The 21,144-nt window shown below is 36.5% G+C and overlaps 2 protein-coding genes across 7 annotated transcripts in view; one reads left to right on the top strand and one right to left on the bottom strand.

Annotated features, from left to right (window-relative positions):
* Positions 1-1,421: 1,421 nt before the first annotated feature.
* On the bottom strand, positions 1,422-10,440 carry LOC581293 (protein adenylyltransferase SelO). The gene is made up of 10 exons (XM_030974575.1): positions 10,036-10,440; positions 7,978-8,225; positions 7,391-7,455; positions 6,303-6,458; positions 5,365-5,520; positions 4,954-5,096; positions 4,309-4,522; positions 3,562-3,688; positions 2,788-3,010; positions 1,422-2,007 (listed from the first exon to the last, which is right to left on the bottom strand). Exons 1-10 carry the CDS (start codon positions 10,319-10,321, stop codon positions 1,805-1,807), a joined length of 1,821 nt encoding a protein of 606 aa, XP_030830435.1. The 5' UTR covers positions 10,322-10,440; the 3' UTR covers positions 1,422-1,804.
* A 1,633-nt stretch (positions 10,441-12,073) lies between these two features.
* The window catches only part of LOC577353 (dyslexia-associated protein KIAA0319-like protein), a 48,261-nt gene continuing 39,190 nt past the window's right edge, over positions 12,074-21,144 (top strand). For all 6 annotated transcript variants that reach the window (XM_030974637.1, XM_030974638.1, XM_030974639.1 and 3 more), the window contains exon 1: positions 12,074-12,142. The gene's annotated coding sequence lies outside the window, so the exon portion shown is untranslated. The remainder of the gene's footprint in view (positions 12,143-21,144) is intronic.

The following is a 21,144-nucleotide window of genomic DNA, read 5'->3' as shown; positions in this document are numbered from 1 at the left end:
GGACAAACATGAAGAATGTCATGAATTTTAGAAAGATGTCATAACCAACTTGCTATTAATATTGGCTTTCCTTGTAAATTTGAGCTTTTGTTAATTATCCCGCTATGTTTAAACCTAATCATGAAATATGGTACACACTAGAAAAGTGTTTTCACGTTTTCTGGTTCTCTCTTCTCTCCCTCATTCCTTTCTTGCTCTTCTCTTCCTCATTCCTTTCTTGCTCTTCTCTTCCTCATTCTTTTCACGTTCTTTCTTTTATCTCTACTTTCTTGACATTCTCTCCCACATCTCTTTTTCATTATATTTTGTTCTTCTATACCCCCCTCTCTCTTTTTCTCTCGCTTTCTCTCCCTCTACTCCTCTGTCTCTCTCGATCTCCTTCCCTCTCCCCCTGTCTCTCTCTCTCTACTCTCACTCTCTCTCTATATACATGTACATTGCAGCTTTGTCACAGGCTTGTTTGTTATAGCAACACTTTGGATGATGTATGCAGGAAAAAACAAAATGGATAACTATAACATTGGTACAAACATAGTTGGTTTTTTGGAAAAAAAGTAACAGAGGATTGGAATATGATATGTCATAAGTTTAGTGGAAATTTGATACAGGTATATTTGTACAGTAACAGAATTGTAAATAAAGTGATTTGTTCTATGAAGCTACCTATGGAATCTATAGGTGACATATTTATGAAACCAGGATTGAAAGTAAATGTTTCTTTCTGATGAATAAATATGCTGTGATTATTTTGATCTCACTGAATCGTGTTGTATTAGTCTGTGTATTTTCAAACTACACTGTATATGATTATGGGTATACTTTATGAGCAGTGACACTTCAAACGAAAAATCAATAATACACAAGAAAGGTTTTGTTATAAAAAGTTATTACCTTTAATCCATGATAAATATACATTGAAGGCACTCAACACATTTGATCCTCTCATACGGTTATTGTGTAATAATCTCTCTCTTTACTTTTTACCCTGTACTCCAGTAGTGCACTGAAGTTATTCAAAGTACATGTAAGTGGGTGCATGGGTCGTCATTTCCATGTCCAGAAAGTCATAAGTCGCTGACACCAGACTTGGTGGAAATACCAATAATGGGTATTCTAGTCTGCACACAGCAAACCTGTTGGGTCTTTGGGTGATGCAATTGTCAGATAAGGACTTAACCATATGGGGGAATATACAGAGCATTATATAAAGTTTGTTTGTCATAAAGGCTAATCCTAGTGATTGGCACCATCTGTTATTAGGTAAACACCTGAATGGTGACAAATCCCCTATAATAGCCCACTTTTATGTGTCTTTAAGTCCCCAGTGCACTACTTGTAGCTACTTGCGCCCTCTATGTAGCACACAATGCCTAATCGGTGACCATTGGTTTCCCAGGGTCCCCTTTTTCTTATGTTAATTGAGAGCTGATTTGATGAGATAACCACCTGTCGGTGACCATACAGGGAGGTGTAATCCCTCCTGGCCAAATTAGTGCAGAGGGGCTTTAAAAGAGAATACACAATCATTCTCTATCCACTTTTCTTTCTCTTTCTCTCTCTCTCTCTCTCTCTCTCTACCCCTCCCTCTCCCTCCCTCTCACTCTACCTCTTCCCCTACCCTATTACATGTACATTGTACGATAAAAACCTATATCTATACCGACACATACCCATCATATCTATTTCTCCCCCTTCTCTCTATCTATCTCTCTCCCTCTCTGTGTGTATCTCTCGCTCTCTCTCTCTCTCTCTCCTCCTCTCTCTTTCTCTTTCTCTCTCTCTCTCTCTTTACAACTCTTTTTCATCATGATGAACAGCTGACCCTAATATCTCTAGCCCAGTGTGGGGGTCTGTTGGCGTAGCCCCTTTCGTCTGCTTCGGGTTGATTTTCAAACGGTCTTTTCAGAATCTTCAGTAGATCCTTGACGGTCGTAAAGTCCCCCCTCCCTGCATCTTCAATGGCTGCTTGAGCCATCCAGTTTCTTAAAATATAGTTGGGGTTTACAGCTGTAAATAAAAAGAAGAAAGATCCAGTATGTTTATCCTGTAAATTTTGGTGACAAAATTTGATGAAATGCATGAACAGAAAGCTTTAAAGTCACTCCACAGTCCGAGTCCAATTTTGTGGCGGTATTCGAATATAAATAATTTTTGTTTACATTAATTTGGTAAATCTAGTGAAATATAAACAAAACTTTATTCCCCTTTGAAAATTAGAAAAAATGATATGCAGGTGGTGCCAGAGATATGAAATTTTAGAATTGTCATACAGTCAGTATAAGTACATTTATTTCCTTCCTTGTACCTTGCTATTGTGATAAATGTACATGGATAACATATCAAGAAGTGTTTGGCATGTTCAGACTTTAAATTTAGGTAGCATTATGATTCAACAAGATGAAGAGTAGTTATGAAACCTTACCAGTATTATTTTTTTTTTACCACAGGTCGGTTAGAGCTTCCCAGAGCTAAATCAATGACTGATCTCGTTAATTTTTTTCTTTCTTTTCGGTCAATATATAAAGTGTACTATCATTAAAGCCCATCTGCACTAGTTTGGACAAGAGGGATTATACCTTCCTGTGTGGTCACTGGCAGGTTGTTATCTCATCAAATCAGCTCTCACTTATATAAGAAAAAGGGGATCATGGGGAACAACGGGTACTGCTTAGGCATTGTTTTCTATATACAGGGAGCAAGCTAGATACAAGTAGTACAGTGGGGCTTTAAATAGATTCCAAAATTGTTTTGCAAACCGAAATATATCTTGGGAAAATATCAACTCACCATTCATCCTTGCTCTCCTCCTTAAGTCCTCTTCTTCATCTAAGGCTTCTTGTCTCTCCGCATACATCCTGGCCCATTCTTGAAACATCTCGTGTCTGCTCAGGTCTGTCAATGCCCACAGCTTGGTGGCAGCATCCTGTGTGGATGATCGTAACATTGCCATGGAGATGACCCCGAGCTGCCTGAAGGTCGTGGTGAAGTCAGAATGAGTGTCCTCCATCATCTGCATAGAAGATTGAAAGGAATAACAAAAACAATGTGATGATGATGGTGATGGCGACTGTTTGAAGGGTGAAAATGGTAATGATGATTGTCATTTATGTGATAATGATGGGCGACTGTTTGAAAGGCGACAAGATAATAAAAATAATTGCAAAGGTGATCGTTATGTAGGTGATGACAAGTTAATTAAAAGCTGCTGCAAATTCACACTATATGGTAACAAATATTCTCATTAGATGCCTTTGAAACTTAAACAAACTTGTGTGATGCATGCAAGCATAGCACCCTTTCACATAGATAAAAGGGCTATCTTCTAATCATTGGCGAAAATCAGCCAACGACGATGGAAAACGCCATAAAAACCAACAACAACAACTGTGTTACTATTAAGAGCATCCAGATGTATCGAAACGGTCTTATATTGACAAATTTTGTGTAGTGGTAATCTATTTAGATTTTGTAGAATCATGATAATGTCTCCCTATATCTATAGCCCAAAGTGCACAAAATGAATGCGGCAAGCTGGTTCTGATTAGTCTAGCTATTGCTTACCTGTAATAACATTGCCACTATATATTCATCTTGTTCCTCTGCTCCGATCAATCCAAGTTTCTTTCTGAACAGCTCCATAAATCTTGCCTTGTAGATGTCCACATAACCAGAAGTGATTATAGGTAACCTGAACAATATGACAGACAAGTCATTAAAAAAAGATATGGCCTGGTTGGATATATAAAATAATTCTAAATAATGAATTTGACGGAATGAATATACGCATGAGCATTAGTTTGGTAAATGATCCGACATGAAAATAAAGTAATTTTTATGCATTCGGGCAGGGGTATAGACAAGCAGTGACAAGAAATATTGCATTCTTGAGTAGGAGGAGTGCATGGGAGGGGCACTCTGGTATTAATATTACATCCCATTCATTAATCATAGAGGTATATATTCACAGTAGTACTTGTGACAGGGGACACTTGCTATGTACAGTGTAGTTCAATGAAAAGGGGCATTCTCGGTAGTATTTGGAAAAGTAGCAGGCTCTCTACCCTTCCATGTATGTGGTACCCCCACTGCTTGACAAGTCAAACATTTACTTTTTAAACCGAAAAAGACACTACATTGGTATCTGAATCTGAACTATTTTTTTCTACAACATTCATCTCAGCTCAATGGGCAAAAGATTCATTACGACAAGGATTCACCATCCCTAATTGTCACCTAATTGTCACAAAGCAAAACTAAAGTTAGAATCCATCACAAAGTAAATTGTAGAATGAGCAGGTTTAGCCATACTGTTTTCTCTGAGGCAATGTCAGTAGAGGAGCCAGAGCATCCGCTAACTTCCGCATGTTGAACAGTCCCACTTCAGGCTGCTTCTCGTAACTATAGCGACCCTCATCATCTGAGGTGTTTGGTATATACTGAGGATCGTAGGCATCCAAGAAACCAAACGGACCGTAGTCGATGGTGATGGATAGAAGACTGAAGTTGTCTGTATTCATTACACCTGAAATGTGTAAAGAGAAACAAATATGAATGAAAACGTGTATCAAAATAGTCATTTGAAAGATCAAAGAAATGACTGAAAATCAACAATACAGTTATATCGGGGATCGAACCACGACCTTTGAATTTCAAGTGAAGTGCTTAAACCACTCAACTACGACACAGAGTGAGAGAAAGGTTTGAAACTTGGCACAAATAAATAATTTAACTTAATATGAATACACCTGTGAAACTGATTAAATCAAAGTTGATATTGTAATTATTATAATCAAGTATACACTATTACAATCATATTATAAAAATCCTGCATTTATTATCCACAATTCACCTTTAGAGTGAGAGGTATGTAGGTTTAGCAGAGTCATCAATTTCTCTTATGAGGACACTGAAGAGGTATAAACTAATGGCAGATAAACACCAAACCATTCTTACCATGAGCGAAACCTATGGATTGCCATTTTGCTATCATGTATGCTGTCTTGTTGATGATTTCAGAATAGAAAGCGAGGTAGCGATCATCGTCTTCTGAATCGATCTCCTTGAAGTGGTGCTTGATGATAAAGTCTACCAGAGATCTGAATTAATTGGAAACAAAATGGTTTATTCTGAGGTCATTTTGAAATATGGATTGACTGGGTATAAAAATACACAACACAAAATTTGTACACTAAGATATAAACACAGCCAAATGGAATAATGATATTACGATGTTCACAAAAAAATATTAGGATCCTTATAATCTGTAATGTTAAAATAATATTACAGAATTTCACTTTTACTGGAAGCCCACTGTGACACAATGCCTATATATCAACACTTTCTACAACACTCTAAAATCCACACCTAAGTAAGTCGATTTCTCGATTCTTGGCTAGAATCTCCAGAGATCCTATTCGGAACCACGAGGGCGCCAGTCTCAGAACCACAGCTGCCTTCTCCTGTCTGGGGTTCCCGTCATAGAACTGGTCTCTCCATATCGGGTCCTCACTCACAACAAGACTGCAAGGGAGATTGAAGAATCTTGTAATAATATTTGTTGACCTACCGGTAACAGGCATTCTTATCCAGTCAACATTAAAAACGAAACATATGTGTGTATTGTATAATCATGTTAAGAAGACATAAAACCATTCCTCAAACCATATCAGACATTGACATAGTTAGGATTCAGCAGCACTTAATTGAAAGAAAAAAAATGATTTCACATTAAGCTGGCTTCTACAGAAATAATATCAGAGTCAATTTCCATGAACATGCCTGTGTAAGTTGGTTCTGCTCGCTATTTATAAGGACCGCTATTAATAAAAGACCGCGCTATTCATTTAGTGGCGCGTTGTGAATGGCGGTCCTTATGAATAGCGGTTCTTATGGATAGCGAGCTTGACCCGTGTAAGTATGAGTAGGTTGATTATTTTAGCCATACATTTACATCATTTTTACCTTTACTTACAGTGTATTCAAGCCATTTTTTAAAACTTCCCATCAAGAGTATTCTTTTTCTTCTTCTATATACCTCTCATCCTTTTCCCATCAATCTTCCCTGTCAATACCAGATTCTCTAAACCTCCGTTAACTCCTAAGAACTACTCGTATTTCTTTACAGGAGTATAATATTGAAAGCTGATTTTTTTTTTCTTATTCTAAATCCAATATACCAGTAGCCTATGCAACCCAAATATACAGAGCAAAACATTTTTGGAAATCGGTCCCCTTTGAATAAATGTTGAACACATCTTTCTACTTAGCATTTGCATGATGGTGTGTATATTATATATCTTTACCTTAAAGCTCTAGATGTTGATACTCCTAGATAGAACATAGCTTCTGAGCCTAGGAATTCCCTCACCGATGACCGAAGCACCGCTCGACCATCGCCACGTCTGGAATATGGTGTCTTACCAGAACCTTTCAGCTGCAGCTCCCATCTTTCTCCATTCCTAATTAATGAAAATAAATGATTAAAGATCGCGATTAAAAAACACTTTCTATGAGAGAGAGAGAGAGAGAGAGACAGAGAGAGAGAGAGAGAGAGACACAGAGAGAGAGAGAGAGTAGATTCTTGTAGTCTATACTGGCTTTGGTCTAGGATGGAACAAACAGCTAGGGAACTGTCATAGTTGATCTTTAATTGTCACATACTGTACATGTGTCATACACAGAATACATGGTAAGATAATATTGAATCATATAAATCTATCTTAATCATTATATTAGACCGGGGTGTCACAATCAGCCAATTATCAGTCACTGCTTTATATAATAACAATAATAATAACAATATTTATAAAGCGCAACATAACCATCTCTAGAGATGCTCAAGGTGCATACAAATAATTTCAATTAATATTCAACATACTTAAGATTAAAGAAATATTAAATGTTAATAACTTACATTAGATCACACAACTTCATGGTGCCATGGTACATATAATGTGACACAGTGTGATTATTTGTTTTGCATGCATTGTATAAAAAGAATAGTGAAATTTAACAATATGCATTAAGCATCAGGTGAGTTTTAAGCCCAGTTTTGAAAGTAGAAAGAGTGTTGGGCGTCTGAATAGAAAAAGGTAACTTATTCCACAAAGAAGGAGCTGCTGATGCAAATGCTCTATCCCCCAATTTCTTTTGGTACATATTTCTTTAAGCCTAACATTATATACCCATACATGCCAACATTTGAAAATCAGAAATCTGTACAAATTATGCTATTTAAAAAAAAAAGAGGAACAATCCTAACTCTCCTATTCAATACTACAGACAAATTTGTACAGGAAGAGGAACACCTGCATTAAAATGATAATTATCTTCTCCCAAAAAGAGGAATGTTCCTCTTTAATCTGAACAGTTGGCATGTATGTATACCTACCTATTGATATATTCACCAAGAAGATGAGCTCTCCCATCTCCCAGCTGTCCAGACCAGCCCCCAAACTAGATTGGATAGATACAAAAGAATTTTACACTTTAGTTCCAGTAATTCTGCGGTTAGACGCAAATGTTATCCAGCAAATTCTAGCCTAACTAATCATTGACTAAAGAGACCTATTAATGCCCAGTAACAGTAAACACTAACAAATGTTGGTTGCCATGAAGGCTACATTATGGAAGGAATGTTCGGTCTAGATCATTAAACTAAGATTTAAAACTAAGAGGTTTAATGTTTTCCCCATCCCTCGAATACATAGACGTATGGGCATATTTTTGTCTAAGGGCCATGAGAGCCTCTTGCCTCAAAAATATATATCAATATCTCAAATATTGTGAGCGAGCCAGCGAGCGAGAAAAAGAAAAAAAATTACACTACATGAAATGTTTAATCATATATCCCCCCTCGTAGCTACGCCATTGTCTTCGGTGATGAAAAAAGGAAGCAAACAGATTTGGATGCTTGAGGTATCAAGAGGATCTCAGGATCTCAAGAATTATGAAAGAAAAAGAAAAAAATGTTTTTACCTGATGTCCCCCATATCGATGGGCTAGAGGGATAGATCCATCAAGGAATGTGTTTCCAGCAACAAAAGCCACAAAAGGTTCAGTCTCTGTCACAGATGGGTGCAGGTCTAACAGACCGGTTAACACATCTTCTGAATAAGCCACAAGCTTCGCCTTGTACCTGAGTGGAGTTGGGAGGACCTGAGAGAAGATAACATTCTGTACCTGTCTCACATAGTTCTCCTTGATGGGGTCGATTGGGAACGTCTCTAAAAATTGAAGAGAGATTGAAGGGATAATTATACTTAATAATTTTTTTCTTCTCACTTAATAATAATTAAAAAAACAGAGACTATACTGATAGTTGCTTTACAAATATATTGCATGTATAACTCACATTGCTTTTGCTTACAATTATCAATACCATCATCAATACTATCATTGACATATCATAACTGATCATCACCAGCACCACCTTCACCATCAATAACTCATAACAAACCATGTATCTTATTTATTAATTACTAACTACATTACTGTTTAAAAATAAAAATCCTTTTATGACATTTTAACTGGAAATTGCCCAACTACTTTCACTGGATAGCTTGAAATTAAAACGGATACACAGAAAAAATTGCCAATCATTATTGCATCTTACTAGTTGATCTACATGTACATTTATATGATATTCTCGTTAGGGCCACTACACTCTCATAACATGGATTAAAATAAATTGCATGTCAAATGAAAGCTCATGATCTCAAGAAAGTGAAACGTGTCATACATCTTTTCCCCCAAAATAAATATGCACAATCAGACACTTACAATTGAATCTTGGTGCCTCCGAACAAACGAAACCGAACGCATACAAACTGGATGCTTCGATGATACGTATATAGCAATTGAAGCAATGCCACTTCTGGATTCACACAACGCCATTAACACAAGCTAGACGATCGATGGCAGCCATATTATCATCAATGTTAATGATTTAATTATCATTCATAAAATGAGTGAAATTAGGCCAGACAGTAACTTTATGACATTGTCAAAAAGATCCATGTTTACTCATGAAAACGCCAACTGAAATCCTAAAATGATTGTAATTTCTAATTAAAAACACGTATTTTACATGTTGACAATGTTTGATCGTGAGTGGGTAGATTCCACCGAGGTAATCATCGCGAATTAAGAACTTGTTTACTAGACAAGACAGCATGCAGAGATAGCAGTCGGAAGCCGGTGGAGAAGACATGTTATAGGAGTAATTTCGATCGAAAAAGGCTAAAATAGGTAATATTTACAACAAAGATTGTTGTGAAATTTGTTTCAAGAAGCCTCTACTGACCAATATACTACAAAAAAAAAAAACACTGAGCGATGTTTTATTTGATGTGATTTTGAGCATGAATGCATGACGGACAGGCAATAGCGATCGGAAATACATATTGTGTTAATTTTCAATGATTTCTTTCATCTGTATAATTTCTTCCGTCAGTTTTATAAGCAACATTATCCTTTCTTATTTCTTAGTTTCTCTTTATCTAATTCAAAGAACATACATCATTGCATAGAAATTTAAACAATCAAAACATGCAACAAACTTAGAGCAAATTAAGCCATATACTATAGTGCAGGTAACGAGCTTTTGTTTATGTTTTGGGGACATGCTACAATTGCCTACGTCACATTATTTTGGTCGTTTTATTGGGCGATAAAATGAATTATGAATTATTTTTTGTTTTTACGTCTTAATTATTTACAAATCTGAAATAATTTCTTCCAAATTCTTAAGGTCATAAGCTTTCAATTGATATAATAGCTATAGTTTACATAATAGAATGGCTGCTTTGATTGGAGAAAAAACAACACAGAAATCGTATCATCATCATCACCACTACCATCATCATCTTAATTCATCATCATCATCACCATCATCATCGTCAGCATCATCACCACCACCACCACCATGCCATCATCATAATCATCCATTATCATAATCATATGTCTATATCGTCGATCGATGATCGATTGATGATCATTATCATTTTATGAAAGTTTATATTAATATATACGCACCAAACAGCTGATGTTTACTGGGGAAACGCCATTGAGAAACACTGGAAAAAAGGGAGTTGAGACTTTTCTGCTTGTTCTGGTTGTAAATTGCTCCAGGTTCTAGATGGTTATGTTCTTCAGCTTCGAGTTCTAGTTCAAAGAGCTCATCTTCTTTAAGGCAAAACTGATCTGTTGATTCGAAGTACACCTGCTTGTTGCAATTTTGATGCCTAACTTTCTGATTACTGCAACATTTAATCGAACATAACAATAGTATACTTACTACAGTAATCAGATATCTCTTCATTTTGATTACTGACTGTATCTAACGCACGCGTACATACTAATGCACTTGCAATGGCCATAGACCAATCAATGGATCTATCAGTAGACTTACTCCACGTACATGTAGGCGGGCGCTTGGGTTATGGGGAAAATCCCCTCCTAAAGTAGTCTGATTTCAGACCCGCTTTTTCTCTTGCTATTATAGACACACGGATTCATTGTAGTGGCGGCAACTATTCAGTTACAATCCAAAATTATCAAGAATGTGATATTGATATACAATTAATTTCTGTAAAAATTCTTGTGCAAATCATGATGCCGAATATGATTCATGACCATGAAAATAATTATTTCAATAAGAAGGAGAGAAGAAATCAAGATGATAATGATGATGTTGAATATTTACTACACCGGCAGCGGCCTTTTGCCTTTCCTGCACACTCTACCACTATTATTCCACCCTGGCTATTTAGTCGAAGATGTCAAGATCCAAGATGATGAAAATGATGCAGATAGGCCTATTTATGCATGGTAGGCCTATGCTGAGGATGAAGAAGTTAAACTCAGGAGCGGGTTTATAATTGTGTAAAAGAGGGGACAATGTTATATTGTTTGATTTATATTTCTATTTTCTTACAAGGTACTGTATATCTTTTGTTCGTTTTTAGCCTGGGGGGGGGGGGGGAGGGGAAGTACTCAGATTTGGTTTGAACAGGGGTGTGCCGCTCAAGCCTCGAAACCCTTACCCATTTTAAAGGGTCGATTGGGGGGATTTTTCCAGAAGTAAAGCCCATTTCTCACTATTTTGAAAAAGTGGACCCGTGTTTAGGGATATTTTTGTTAAACATGGGACCGGCATGTTTAGAGATTTTTGTGAAAAAGTGACCCATTAGAACGGCACACCCCCGTATGTCTTGATATGTGAGAACTCCCACAACCTCCCCCCCCCCCCCTTGGATTTTTAGACTTGTTTACTAAATGTATGTAAAATACAGGTATCTAAGGGGGAGGGGCGCAGCATGTACAGTCTGGTTGTGGCCCCTTAATTTGCCAGTGGTAGTCCTATACTGTTTATGAGGTTCATTATACAAAATGCCTCAAATCCATTATTTGCATAAAATTTCTATTGGTTATATATTTACATGATATATTGTTTGTGCAAATTTGAGGGGGGGGGGGTTCAAATATTTGTTTTCCCTAGAAAGTAGTCTTTAGTTGTTATTTGTTAGTTTATGATTTTAAAAAAAGGGCTGATCAATGTTTGCTCTTTTAGGCAGTATCTTTTATATTTCATTTTAATGACATGGTTGCTGGGGGCACCTGCAAGCTCTTTATATATTTATAGGCCTTCACGGCCTTGGAGGCTCAGCACAAGGATGCAGGCGCAGATCCAGGATTTCTCAAGGGGCCCATTTTTTTTTTTTTTTTTTTGCTCCCGAAAATTTGAAATTTTGCACCCCCCCTTGAGCGCCAGGGGGGGGGCCATCCCCCCAAAACGCTTTTGTTTTTTCCCCAGGGCGGGGGGCCCGGGCCCCCCCCCCCTGGATCCGCCACTGCAAGGATACATAGCTACATTTTAGGTACCCGTCTGCAGGAGACTTAATTCACCCTCTCTAGACTATATATTTATCAATTTCGGGAAATGCTATTCACGGTCTTGGCCACTGGACCCGTGAAAAGATTGATTCTAAAACGCCAGTTTCATTAGACTACGGTAATTTCTGTGGCGAAATTTCTCAAAAACTCCTGTAAACTACAACTACTAAAGGATCTACATTAGTACAGCTGGTAGTGGTAGTGCACACGACGAACGAAAACAAGAACTGTTTCTGGCTTCTAGCAGGTAAATTTACTTACTTTAGTGTAATGAATGTGGATTGATACATTTTTGAAAACTATCCTGTTCAAATGTTACCATGAAAATTTGGAAAAGCCGCTGCGAAAAATGTATTTGTGTGTATTCATTGGCCCTATAAATTCTATCGTACACGTCATTGAGATGAATGTCATTTGGCTAGAGTCGCAAGTCTGCTCGTGATGCTATGATTGAGTGCATGCAGCATGCAGTTGCGTCCCCGGTATTTTTGTGAGGTGATCATACATGATGTACAGTATGTGAGAAGAAAGACCAGTGGCATTATTGTGTACATGAGTGATGAATGCATATTATTTTTTGCAGCTGTAGATCTGCTGCCAGAGTCAGAAGAATGTTGTAATACTGAGTGACAATAATGTCGATGACACATAACCTCGTCTGGTTATTCAGTGAAAAAGTCAAATGATGTCCATATGTCAATAAAGACGTGTGGTCATCAAAAATTGGATTTTGTAATTTTTAAGAAAAAGGGTTTTAAAAAGTTATGTTCTTAATCTTTCCGAATTGAATCGTTTATCAATATCCTGGCAATATCATTCTTATGCAATAAACGGTGGTATTTTTTGCTGGAATGGTTTTAGTCACATCAGGAAATCATCCTCATTCAATGCTAAACAACCAGATAGATTACCACCCAAGACGAAAATCCAATTGAAACCAATTGAACCCCAATTGAATTTTCAATTGGTTTTAATTGGGTCTCAAGAGGTTCTAATTTTAACAGGTTTCAATAGGACTTTAATAGGACTTCAGTTGGTTTCGATTAGTCCAGATTGGCCTTATCGGACAAATTGGCCTAGACCAATTATAATGTACATGTAGGTTGCATTATAATCCAAGGTGGCGGCCCGCATGTTTTGCCTCTGCTCTTAGACCAATATTATTTATTTCAAAGTCATGAAAAGGCACTAAATATCAAGAAACATGGTCTACAACATCTCCAAATGACAAAATAATCCCAGCCATGAATTTTTTTTTGAGCATTTGATAGCCAAAACTTGAAAATTTTCGTCATATAAAAAAAAAAAAAAAAAAAATCAGCCGATTTTTTGTCGCTCTTCCGATCCGATACCGATCAAAGGTGCGAGGGTGTCGCTCCGATTTTCCGATGTTGATATATTTGGATGCCCCTGTGGAAATATTATATGCACTAAAAAATTTAGCCCCTAAACTACTTCTGCTTTCGAGAAAAATTTAATATTAAACTTTACTGGTGCTCCCAGTAAATTTTAATACATTCCAAATAGCGCCTACGGCCGTACAAAGGTAGCTGCGACCATGAAAATCTTAGAATATGTAGTTGTGATATATAATTTCGGAAAGGGAACAACTAATCAGTAGATTTTAGACAAGAAACATTGTTTTATAGCTTAATTGACCTCGAGAGGGAGCTATATAACATAAAGAGTTTATTAATTACAATTTCATAACTTTAGACTCGATTTCAACCGCGACAACAATCACTGAATATTGTAGGACCGCATATGCGTCCAATATATTCATTTGAACCAAATTCATGACCCCATACAAACTTTGTATTACCTTTAACTACACTGTATATTGATGGTGTCCCTAAAGAATTTCAATCTGTAAGTGTATTCAGAAGGAATAAACATTTGAATTAATCATTGAATTACTTAATATGAGACTTATACTGTTTTCACACTGGCAATATTTTGCTTAACCCCGTACTATAGGTGGGGTTAAGGGGGGTCTTAGCCCCACCTATAGTACGGGGTTAAGCCTATTCCACCTTCTGTTCAGACTGGCTTTTACCAAAGTGGGCTAAAGTTGGCTAACCCCACCTATAGTACGGGGTTAACTAACCCTGCAAAATAGCAGGGCTAACTCCGCAATTGTGGTGCTAACTCCTGCTAACCCCGCAATTGCGGTGCCAAGCAAATGAATGAGAACAGAAACGAAAAATAGTCCGGTACTACGCAATGGAGCGTATCGCAGCTGGCCAGATGCGAAGTATGTCCAATCATAACATTCACGATATCCGGGGTTAACGATTTGCAGTGAGAACAGCGTGAATTTTCTTATTCCGGAATAGGCGCTAGTACGGGACTAAAAACAGCGTGTGTGAAAAGCCAAAAAAAATAGTCCGGGGCTAAGCAAAGTACGGGGTTAAGCAAAACCAGTGTGAAAAGAGTTTTATTGTGTGATCTTCTTGTTGAACAGGGTGACATGGCTGCCTCGGTTTGTGAACTTACCTTATTTTTTCTTGGATTTTGATGGAATATTGACTTTGTCGCACCTACATGTACAGTACTTTTTAGAGTATAAGGAGTAATGTACCTGTAAATTATTTCGGGAATATAAAGAAAATCCTTGTTAAGTTTGAAGTCAAATCATAGGAACATAAACATAGGGACTCTAAATTCAACATTTAGTGTACATACATGTACATGTACATGTACAGTGTATTTAGTTTTAATATTTGAAATTGTACTCATTAGGAGTCATAACTGCCAAAACTCATATTCCTGAACTACGACAATTCCCCCACCCATCCTTTGGGATAATTACTGCTTAACCATATTCAAGCTTATCTGGAGTGCAATGAAAATATCTATTTATTCTCATTAGTTTATCATCCATTACCAGTACAGCTGTAGGTGTTGTTTTTTTATAGAAAGAAAAAATAGAAAAATACTACTTTACTCTGAAAAGCATGATTTACAATTAATATTTCTTTGCCAAGTACTAAATATTCAGTTATTAATTTATACCAAAATAATTTGGCAGCGATCACTTACTTGCAGTCAAGAACATGCAATGTAAGATTTGATTGGTTCTGTTAGAATGTATTTCCAGCATTTAATACAATTTCTAAATGTTCTTTTGAATGTACTAAAATATTACTAGAAAAATATCCATATATGAAAACTTAAGAAGTGGGTCAAAAGTATATGTCATGTGTTTATGGGCATTTGCTTTGTTTTTCATGGATAACACAATATTAATGTATACTTGATTCTAGCCATTTTCCCATTGACATCATAACATGTACATGTGATACATGTGTATCGATGTCTGTCATTTAGGAAGTATTACAAAGGACTAAGAAAGAGAGAGAAACAGAGAAAAAAGAAAGACACAGAACTAAAGAGGGGAGAGAGAGATAGTACTGTGGAAATACACATGTACACAACTACATTGTGCATACCGGTACATGATTACATGATTACATGTACCCGAGCCAGACCTACATTAATGTACAGCCTACTGAGCCTACATGTAGACATAATGGTGGCTTATGAGATTCTCAGATCCTACAGCACATAGCATGATAATCTAATAATCTTGTATTAGTTATTTAATGGTGTTTGAAATGTCATATCTATTGTGTACTTGTAGCGTTGACAATGACACAACACTCTAGGTCAAACTTGTTAACCATTGGGTGAGTCATTCACTGAGCATAAAGCTTGTAGGCCTATAAGATGGTAAATATTGACCTTTTCTTCTAGTAGGAGATGCACAATGGTATGTTATTTTAAGCTTTGAAGGTGATCTTTATTTGTTTTATCAAGCTGAATAAAAACAAGGTGCGTCTAAAATATATTACAAATCCTCATATTTCATACCACTATCTCTACACAGAAGGTCATGATAGAACAATGATGCAATCATAGGTATACAGTACATGTACATGTACATGTAGGACAATCTATTAGTAATATAAATACAATAAATGTTTTGCAAATCACATATTTTCCTCAAACTTATGTAGCAAATACATGTAGGTAAATACCTCTTCAAACTTTAAGATGAAAGTTAATTGGATTCTTTGAATAGACTTTTTGCTTGTAACTTCCTTTACAAGGCATTCTAGACTTTTTATTATTCCTCACATAACGATTAGGATTAGACTGAAAATCCTTGTTATGGAGATGGAACAAAAATACAGCTAAGCCAATGCTTTGAGCTCCTTGTGTGTAGTGCTAGTGGCTTATGGTTCTATATCATGTCCGTGGTGTAGCCATGATGATTAGTTTTTCATGCATGAAGCTCTATTCAGGAGTCCAGGGGTTCCCAATAATTCATGTTTTTCTCATGCAGTTTGTGTTTATTTCCGTTCTTCTGATCCTTCTGTGTATCTGAAATATACATGTATGGGCAAAACATAAAGTTTTCAATGTCATTTTCTTTGCAAGAAGACCACTTCTTCATTCATTTTTTCCTCTCTTGTTCTCCTTCTTCTTCTCCTTCTTCTCCTTCTTCTCCTTCTTATTCTCCTTCGTTTCCTTCTTCTTTTCCTTCTTTTCCTTCTTCTCCTTGTTTTTGTTGTTGTTGTTATTCTTTCTCTTTCTCTTTCTCTTCCTTTTTTTTCTTCTTTCTTTTTTTCTTCTTCTTCTGCTTCCTCTTTCTCTTCTTTTATCCTTTTCTTTTTCTCCTTCTCTTCTTTCTCATTCTTTTCCTTCTCAGTTCTGCTCCTTTGTCATCTCCTTTTTATACTCTTCTTCTTCCAAACTTATCGACCCACTGAAACGACAAGTAAGGATGACACATTGACATACATGTAGGTCATATACATGTAAGTACAGTTATAACGGGAGGTGTTCCCATTTGAAAATCAGTGTTTATATACTTTTGAAAGAAATTAAAGCTACCGGTTCATGTATCTAAATACTGAAAATATTATTTCAAGGTATAACTACATATGTAGAGATGTAGTTCCTGTACAAAACAGTATTAAAACACTGAAAATTCTTTGGAAAACTATTTTAAAATCCTATTTTGAAATTTGCTTCATGTACACATGTCAGTTGCTGCCTTGTCTTTTTACAAAACATTTCAAAATAGGATTTTAAAATAGTTTTCCAAAGAGTATTCAGTGTTACCTTTTGTTTCCCTGCTATCATAATTTGTAGGGAATCTCAGCAGCTGACAATTTATCTCTTATGTAATCTCTGATAAATGATTTATTCTAAATTTAAACTGAATGCACATTTGAAATTCCGGGTACCTGGATTTGACATGAATAGGGTGTATCTTCTTTTGTACCATATTACAATTGAGATAACCCAATTTGTGCTATGTACAATGCACTACATGTTGTATCTTCCCATTACCCCACAGAAAATTGTTCAATGTCTACATGTAAAAGCTATAATGAAATCCACAGTTTCACTGACTGTACATGTAATGTCAAATTATCCTTGAATTCACCTTAACACATCATACATATGTATGTTAGTTTGTCAGGCATACCTCAGGTAAACTTTCATTATCCAGGGCATATTTGGTTCAATGAAAACATTGGAATAGAATTTGAATGCATTGTTGATACAGGTATATAGCGATATGTACTTTGATATTGCTGCTATCGTACCTGTTATAATTTGTACCGGTAATGCATTAATTTTTTTTTTTTTACCCATTGTAGCCCCATTGCTATTTATACAAACCTTCCTCTTTACATGGCCGGTATGCGTCTGTCTGAGTACATGTACTTGAGTCTTGGAGTCATAATAAGTGCATTTAGTTTCCATCCATTGATGCTTGAATTGCACCTGTGTGTCCTACATGTATAACTGCATTTATATCATGGGGCACTGGGCATACACTACTTTGTACTTTAGGATTGCAGTTAGTAGCTTTTACATGTAGTTTAGTCCTCCTGTTTGCAAGAAAATACAGATTTTGTACAGTTTTTGGTTTTAATTGGATGTACATGCATCATTCTGCGTAATTTCACAGATACTCATGCATACTGGGTATGATTTATTATGAAATAAACAAATATATAAATACATACAGAAATACACAAAATAATGGTAATTTCGAGGACCCATACATTGCAAAGGATGGATATTATATACATGAGGAATGCATAATAGCATTGACACGCAAGTAATGTTTGCCTATATATTTCCAATGAATTTAGCTTCCTGCTGATTTCTTGGATGAGAATTTTGGGAATCATAATGCACTCACTCTAATTGCTCTCTCTTTTGAGTGCAGAGACTAGAGAAAAACTAATGTATAAATGTGCATCCATATAATTGATCTGTTAATTTTAGAATGCTTCTGGTATTTGATGACCATAAGTCATAATGATCGATAATGGACTTTGGTTGATTATCAGTGTAGATAGGATTTTAATGGATTTATTATTACCAAAGCCATGACATTTGAACATGCATCATTAAACAAAAGTGAACAAGCGAAATTTGTGAATTGGTTGTGAGGATAAAGTTTCCTTCACACATTTATGCATATAATAGGCATGGAAGCATCAAGCTTCTCCACTTCTTTAATACAATATTTGTGAACACCCTGTACATGTATTTACATTTAAATGATGTACATGTACGTATTGAATCAAGGATTTACTGCATGTGGGCAACTTTTAGGCAAGTATTAGAATCCTTTTAATTTGTGGCAAGAAAAATTGTACAAAGTATTGTTTTTTAAGAGGTAGGCTACATGTATACTTGTAGGTATACAAAGACAAATGATAATGATAATGATGTTTTTTACCTAGAAATGATTGATAAATATTTAGAATGTCAAAAGCTTTAATGTGAAATTTCAGCTAATTTATTATTTTTTAAACAGAGAGAGAGAGAGAGAGAGAGAGAGAGCCGGATACATGTAGAAGAAAGAGACTAAGTTGTAGTTATACTGTAATATGCAGTTGATTGTATTTTGACATTTGAAGTGTGTGCATTGAACAACTCTATGTACATTTGTCGGTAGTACTCATAATGCAATAAAGAACAAAGAAGGGATAAAATGCCTGCATGCAGTAGTTATTTACTGTGTAATGTCTTATCTTGAGAGCCTAGAATATCCCCTAAAGAACCTTTGATATTTCAGACTTTTCGTAAATTGTTTGTTCTCAGAGCCCCAGAGACGTCATTTCTTGAGCTACAGTGTAAATGTAAATGATTGTTTAGTATTTCTTTTGGAGCTTGTTCTCATGGCGGTCTGATTGTACTTGTGATAGTTGTGGTCTATGGACTCTGTATGATATACACTCTTGCCTACTGCCTAAAAGGTTTTGGCACTTCGATTCGGGCAGGGGCATTGGAAGGAGTCCATTGACTGATCAGGAGCTACCTGTAGTTTCTTTGTTTCAGCGTCCATTGCAAAGTTTCCGGTCGCTATCGGGCAGGTGTCGGGCGGCTATCAGGCGCAACTCGAACTACGGTTATTGGAAAGCGGGTGCGGCTCGAAATGCTTCAGCTAAGCGTTTCAGGCTTTTGGCCATCCCGATGCCAAAACCTAATAGGCAGTTTCATGTACTGTATGTAGTGTCTTTAAGTTTATTGGCTTTTTTTCAAATCAACTACACTGGCAGAGGTTGAGTTGAAGGAGCACATGTATGCTTTCCTGGCTCAAAACCCAATCTGGCAAATATTAAATTAGAAAGGAGGGTGTTCTTCCTTTAGGTACATGTCAGAGAATTAATTTGTAATATAATGATACAAGGAATTAAAACATAAAAACACTTGTTATTCTCAGAGAATATTTTAGTTTAAAAAAACGGCCTAAATTGTGGTGACCCTTTAACTGTTTCATTTTTGGGTCGTCACACATTTTGTTCTCCCCCTTCCTCCAACCACCCCCTCCACCACCATACCCCCCCCCCCCCCCCACCACCCCCCCCCCCCCCCCCCCCCCCCCTCCACCCTCTGGATTCTGGATAACATCACTCTATACATATCGTGCTGAGCTGAGTGCCTTTTGAGTGCCAATTGAAATGCACTTTAGGCTGTTGTGTTGACTGAGAAATAATAATTATGTACTGTACAAGTAGTGTATACTGTATTGCTGTAGACAGATTTTCAAGGAAAAGTCTATCCTGATATAATCCACTTCAGAGATATATCGCTCACAATGTACCAATGGCCCCCAAATATCCACTGATCTTTTACATATTTTGTGTGCATTTTAGAATATAATCACTGCCAAAGTAATGGAGGCCGTGCTTCATGAATATCTTTTGTTTGCCTAGCTCTTGAATAGAATACTTCCACCTGTGTATCATCATGTATCATGGTGCGTAAATGAAAAATGATTACATAAATGTCATGAACATGTGTCCAGTACCGTAGTCATCTCCATGGGTTTTACAGTTTTGTACAAATGACATTTATCTGCCCATGCGCAAAGAGAATCTCCAACGTGGCTTATTAAAGGCTGCACAGGTGTAGCTTGGCAAATACTGGTTAACGCCATTTATGTCTTCTTTTAAACAACTGCACGTAAACGAATAGACTTGATTAACGGTAGTCAGCTACTTGATCTCTACATGCATGGTCAGCGTCAGCGAAACAGACTGAAGTTCCCCTCATGCCTCGGTTTCACATATTTGTTGCACTCGCGTGATTTCTGCGACTGTGTCGTCCGTAGTTGTATTATACCCGATTTGCCCCGGGTCAGGCCACGGGAAAGACACATAGTCTCGTCATATCTACACTCCCTTTGAAAAGAAAAGAAATTCCTTGTGAAAAAATTACACATGGCACATATTCCCTCCATGTGTTTGGAAAAATTTAGAAAAAATATTTAGTAAAAGTTTAGGAAATTTTTAAAGAAAGATAAGAAACATGAGCAAATTGTACACTGTGATTTAATTTGTGTGCACTACTTTCATTTTATTCCTGGGAAATGGATGAAATGATAAATTCATTTCATGAGGAGATACGTGTACATAATCTAGGGCACAGGTTAAGTGAAATATATTCTGCGGAGACATTTTTTTTTTACATTCTACATGTATATTATGAAAGGCTTGAAAATGATGCACAGACTTGCCAATCTGTGTTTTATTGATTTGATTGTTTACAACAACTCAAATCGTACTAACTCATCTATTTCTCAGACTTTTTTCTTGTCAGTTACTATACAAACCACATTTTTTATCAAGGTGAGCTTCCCCTTATGGTGTGCATTACCCTGCATTGTTATGAACACTGAAGTAGAGGTTACCTAAAAGTACATATACATGT

This window comes from Strongylocentrotus purpuratus, unplaced genomic scaffold (assembly GCF_000002235.5).
Source record: "Strongylocentrotus purpuratus isolate Spur 01 unplaced genomic scaffold, Spur_5.0 spur5_scaffold_7, whole genome shotgun sequence".
NCBI classification, from domain to species: Eukaryota; Metazoa; Echinodermata; class Echinoidea; order Camarodonta; family Strongylocentrotidae; genus Strongylocentrotus; species Strongylocentrotus purpuratus.
The sequence above is the reverse complement of the archived record's forward strand: the minus strand, read 5'-3'. Positions and strand labels throughout refer to the sequence as shown.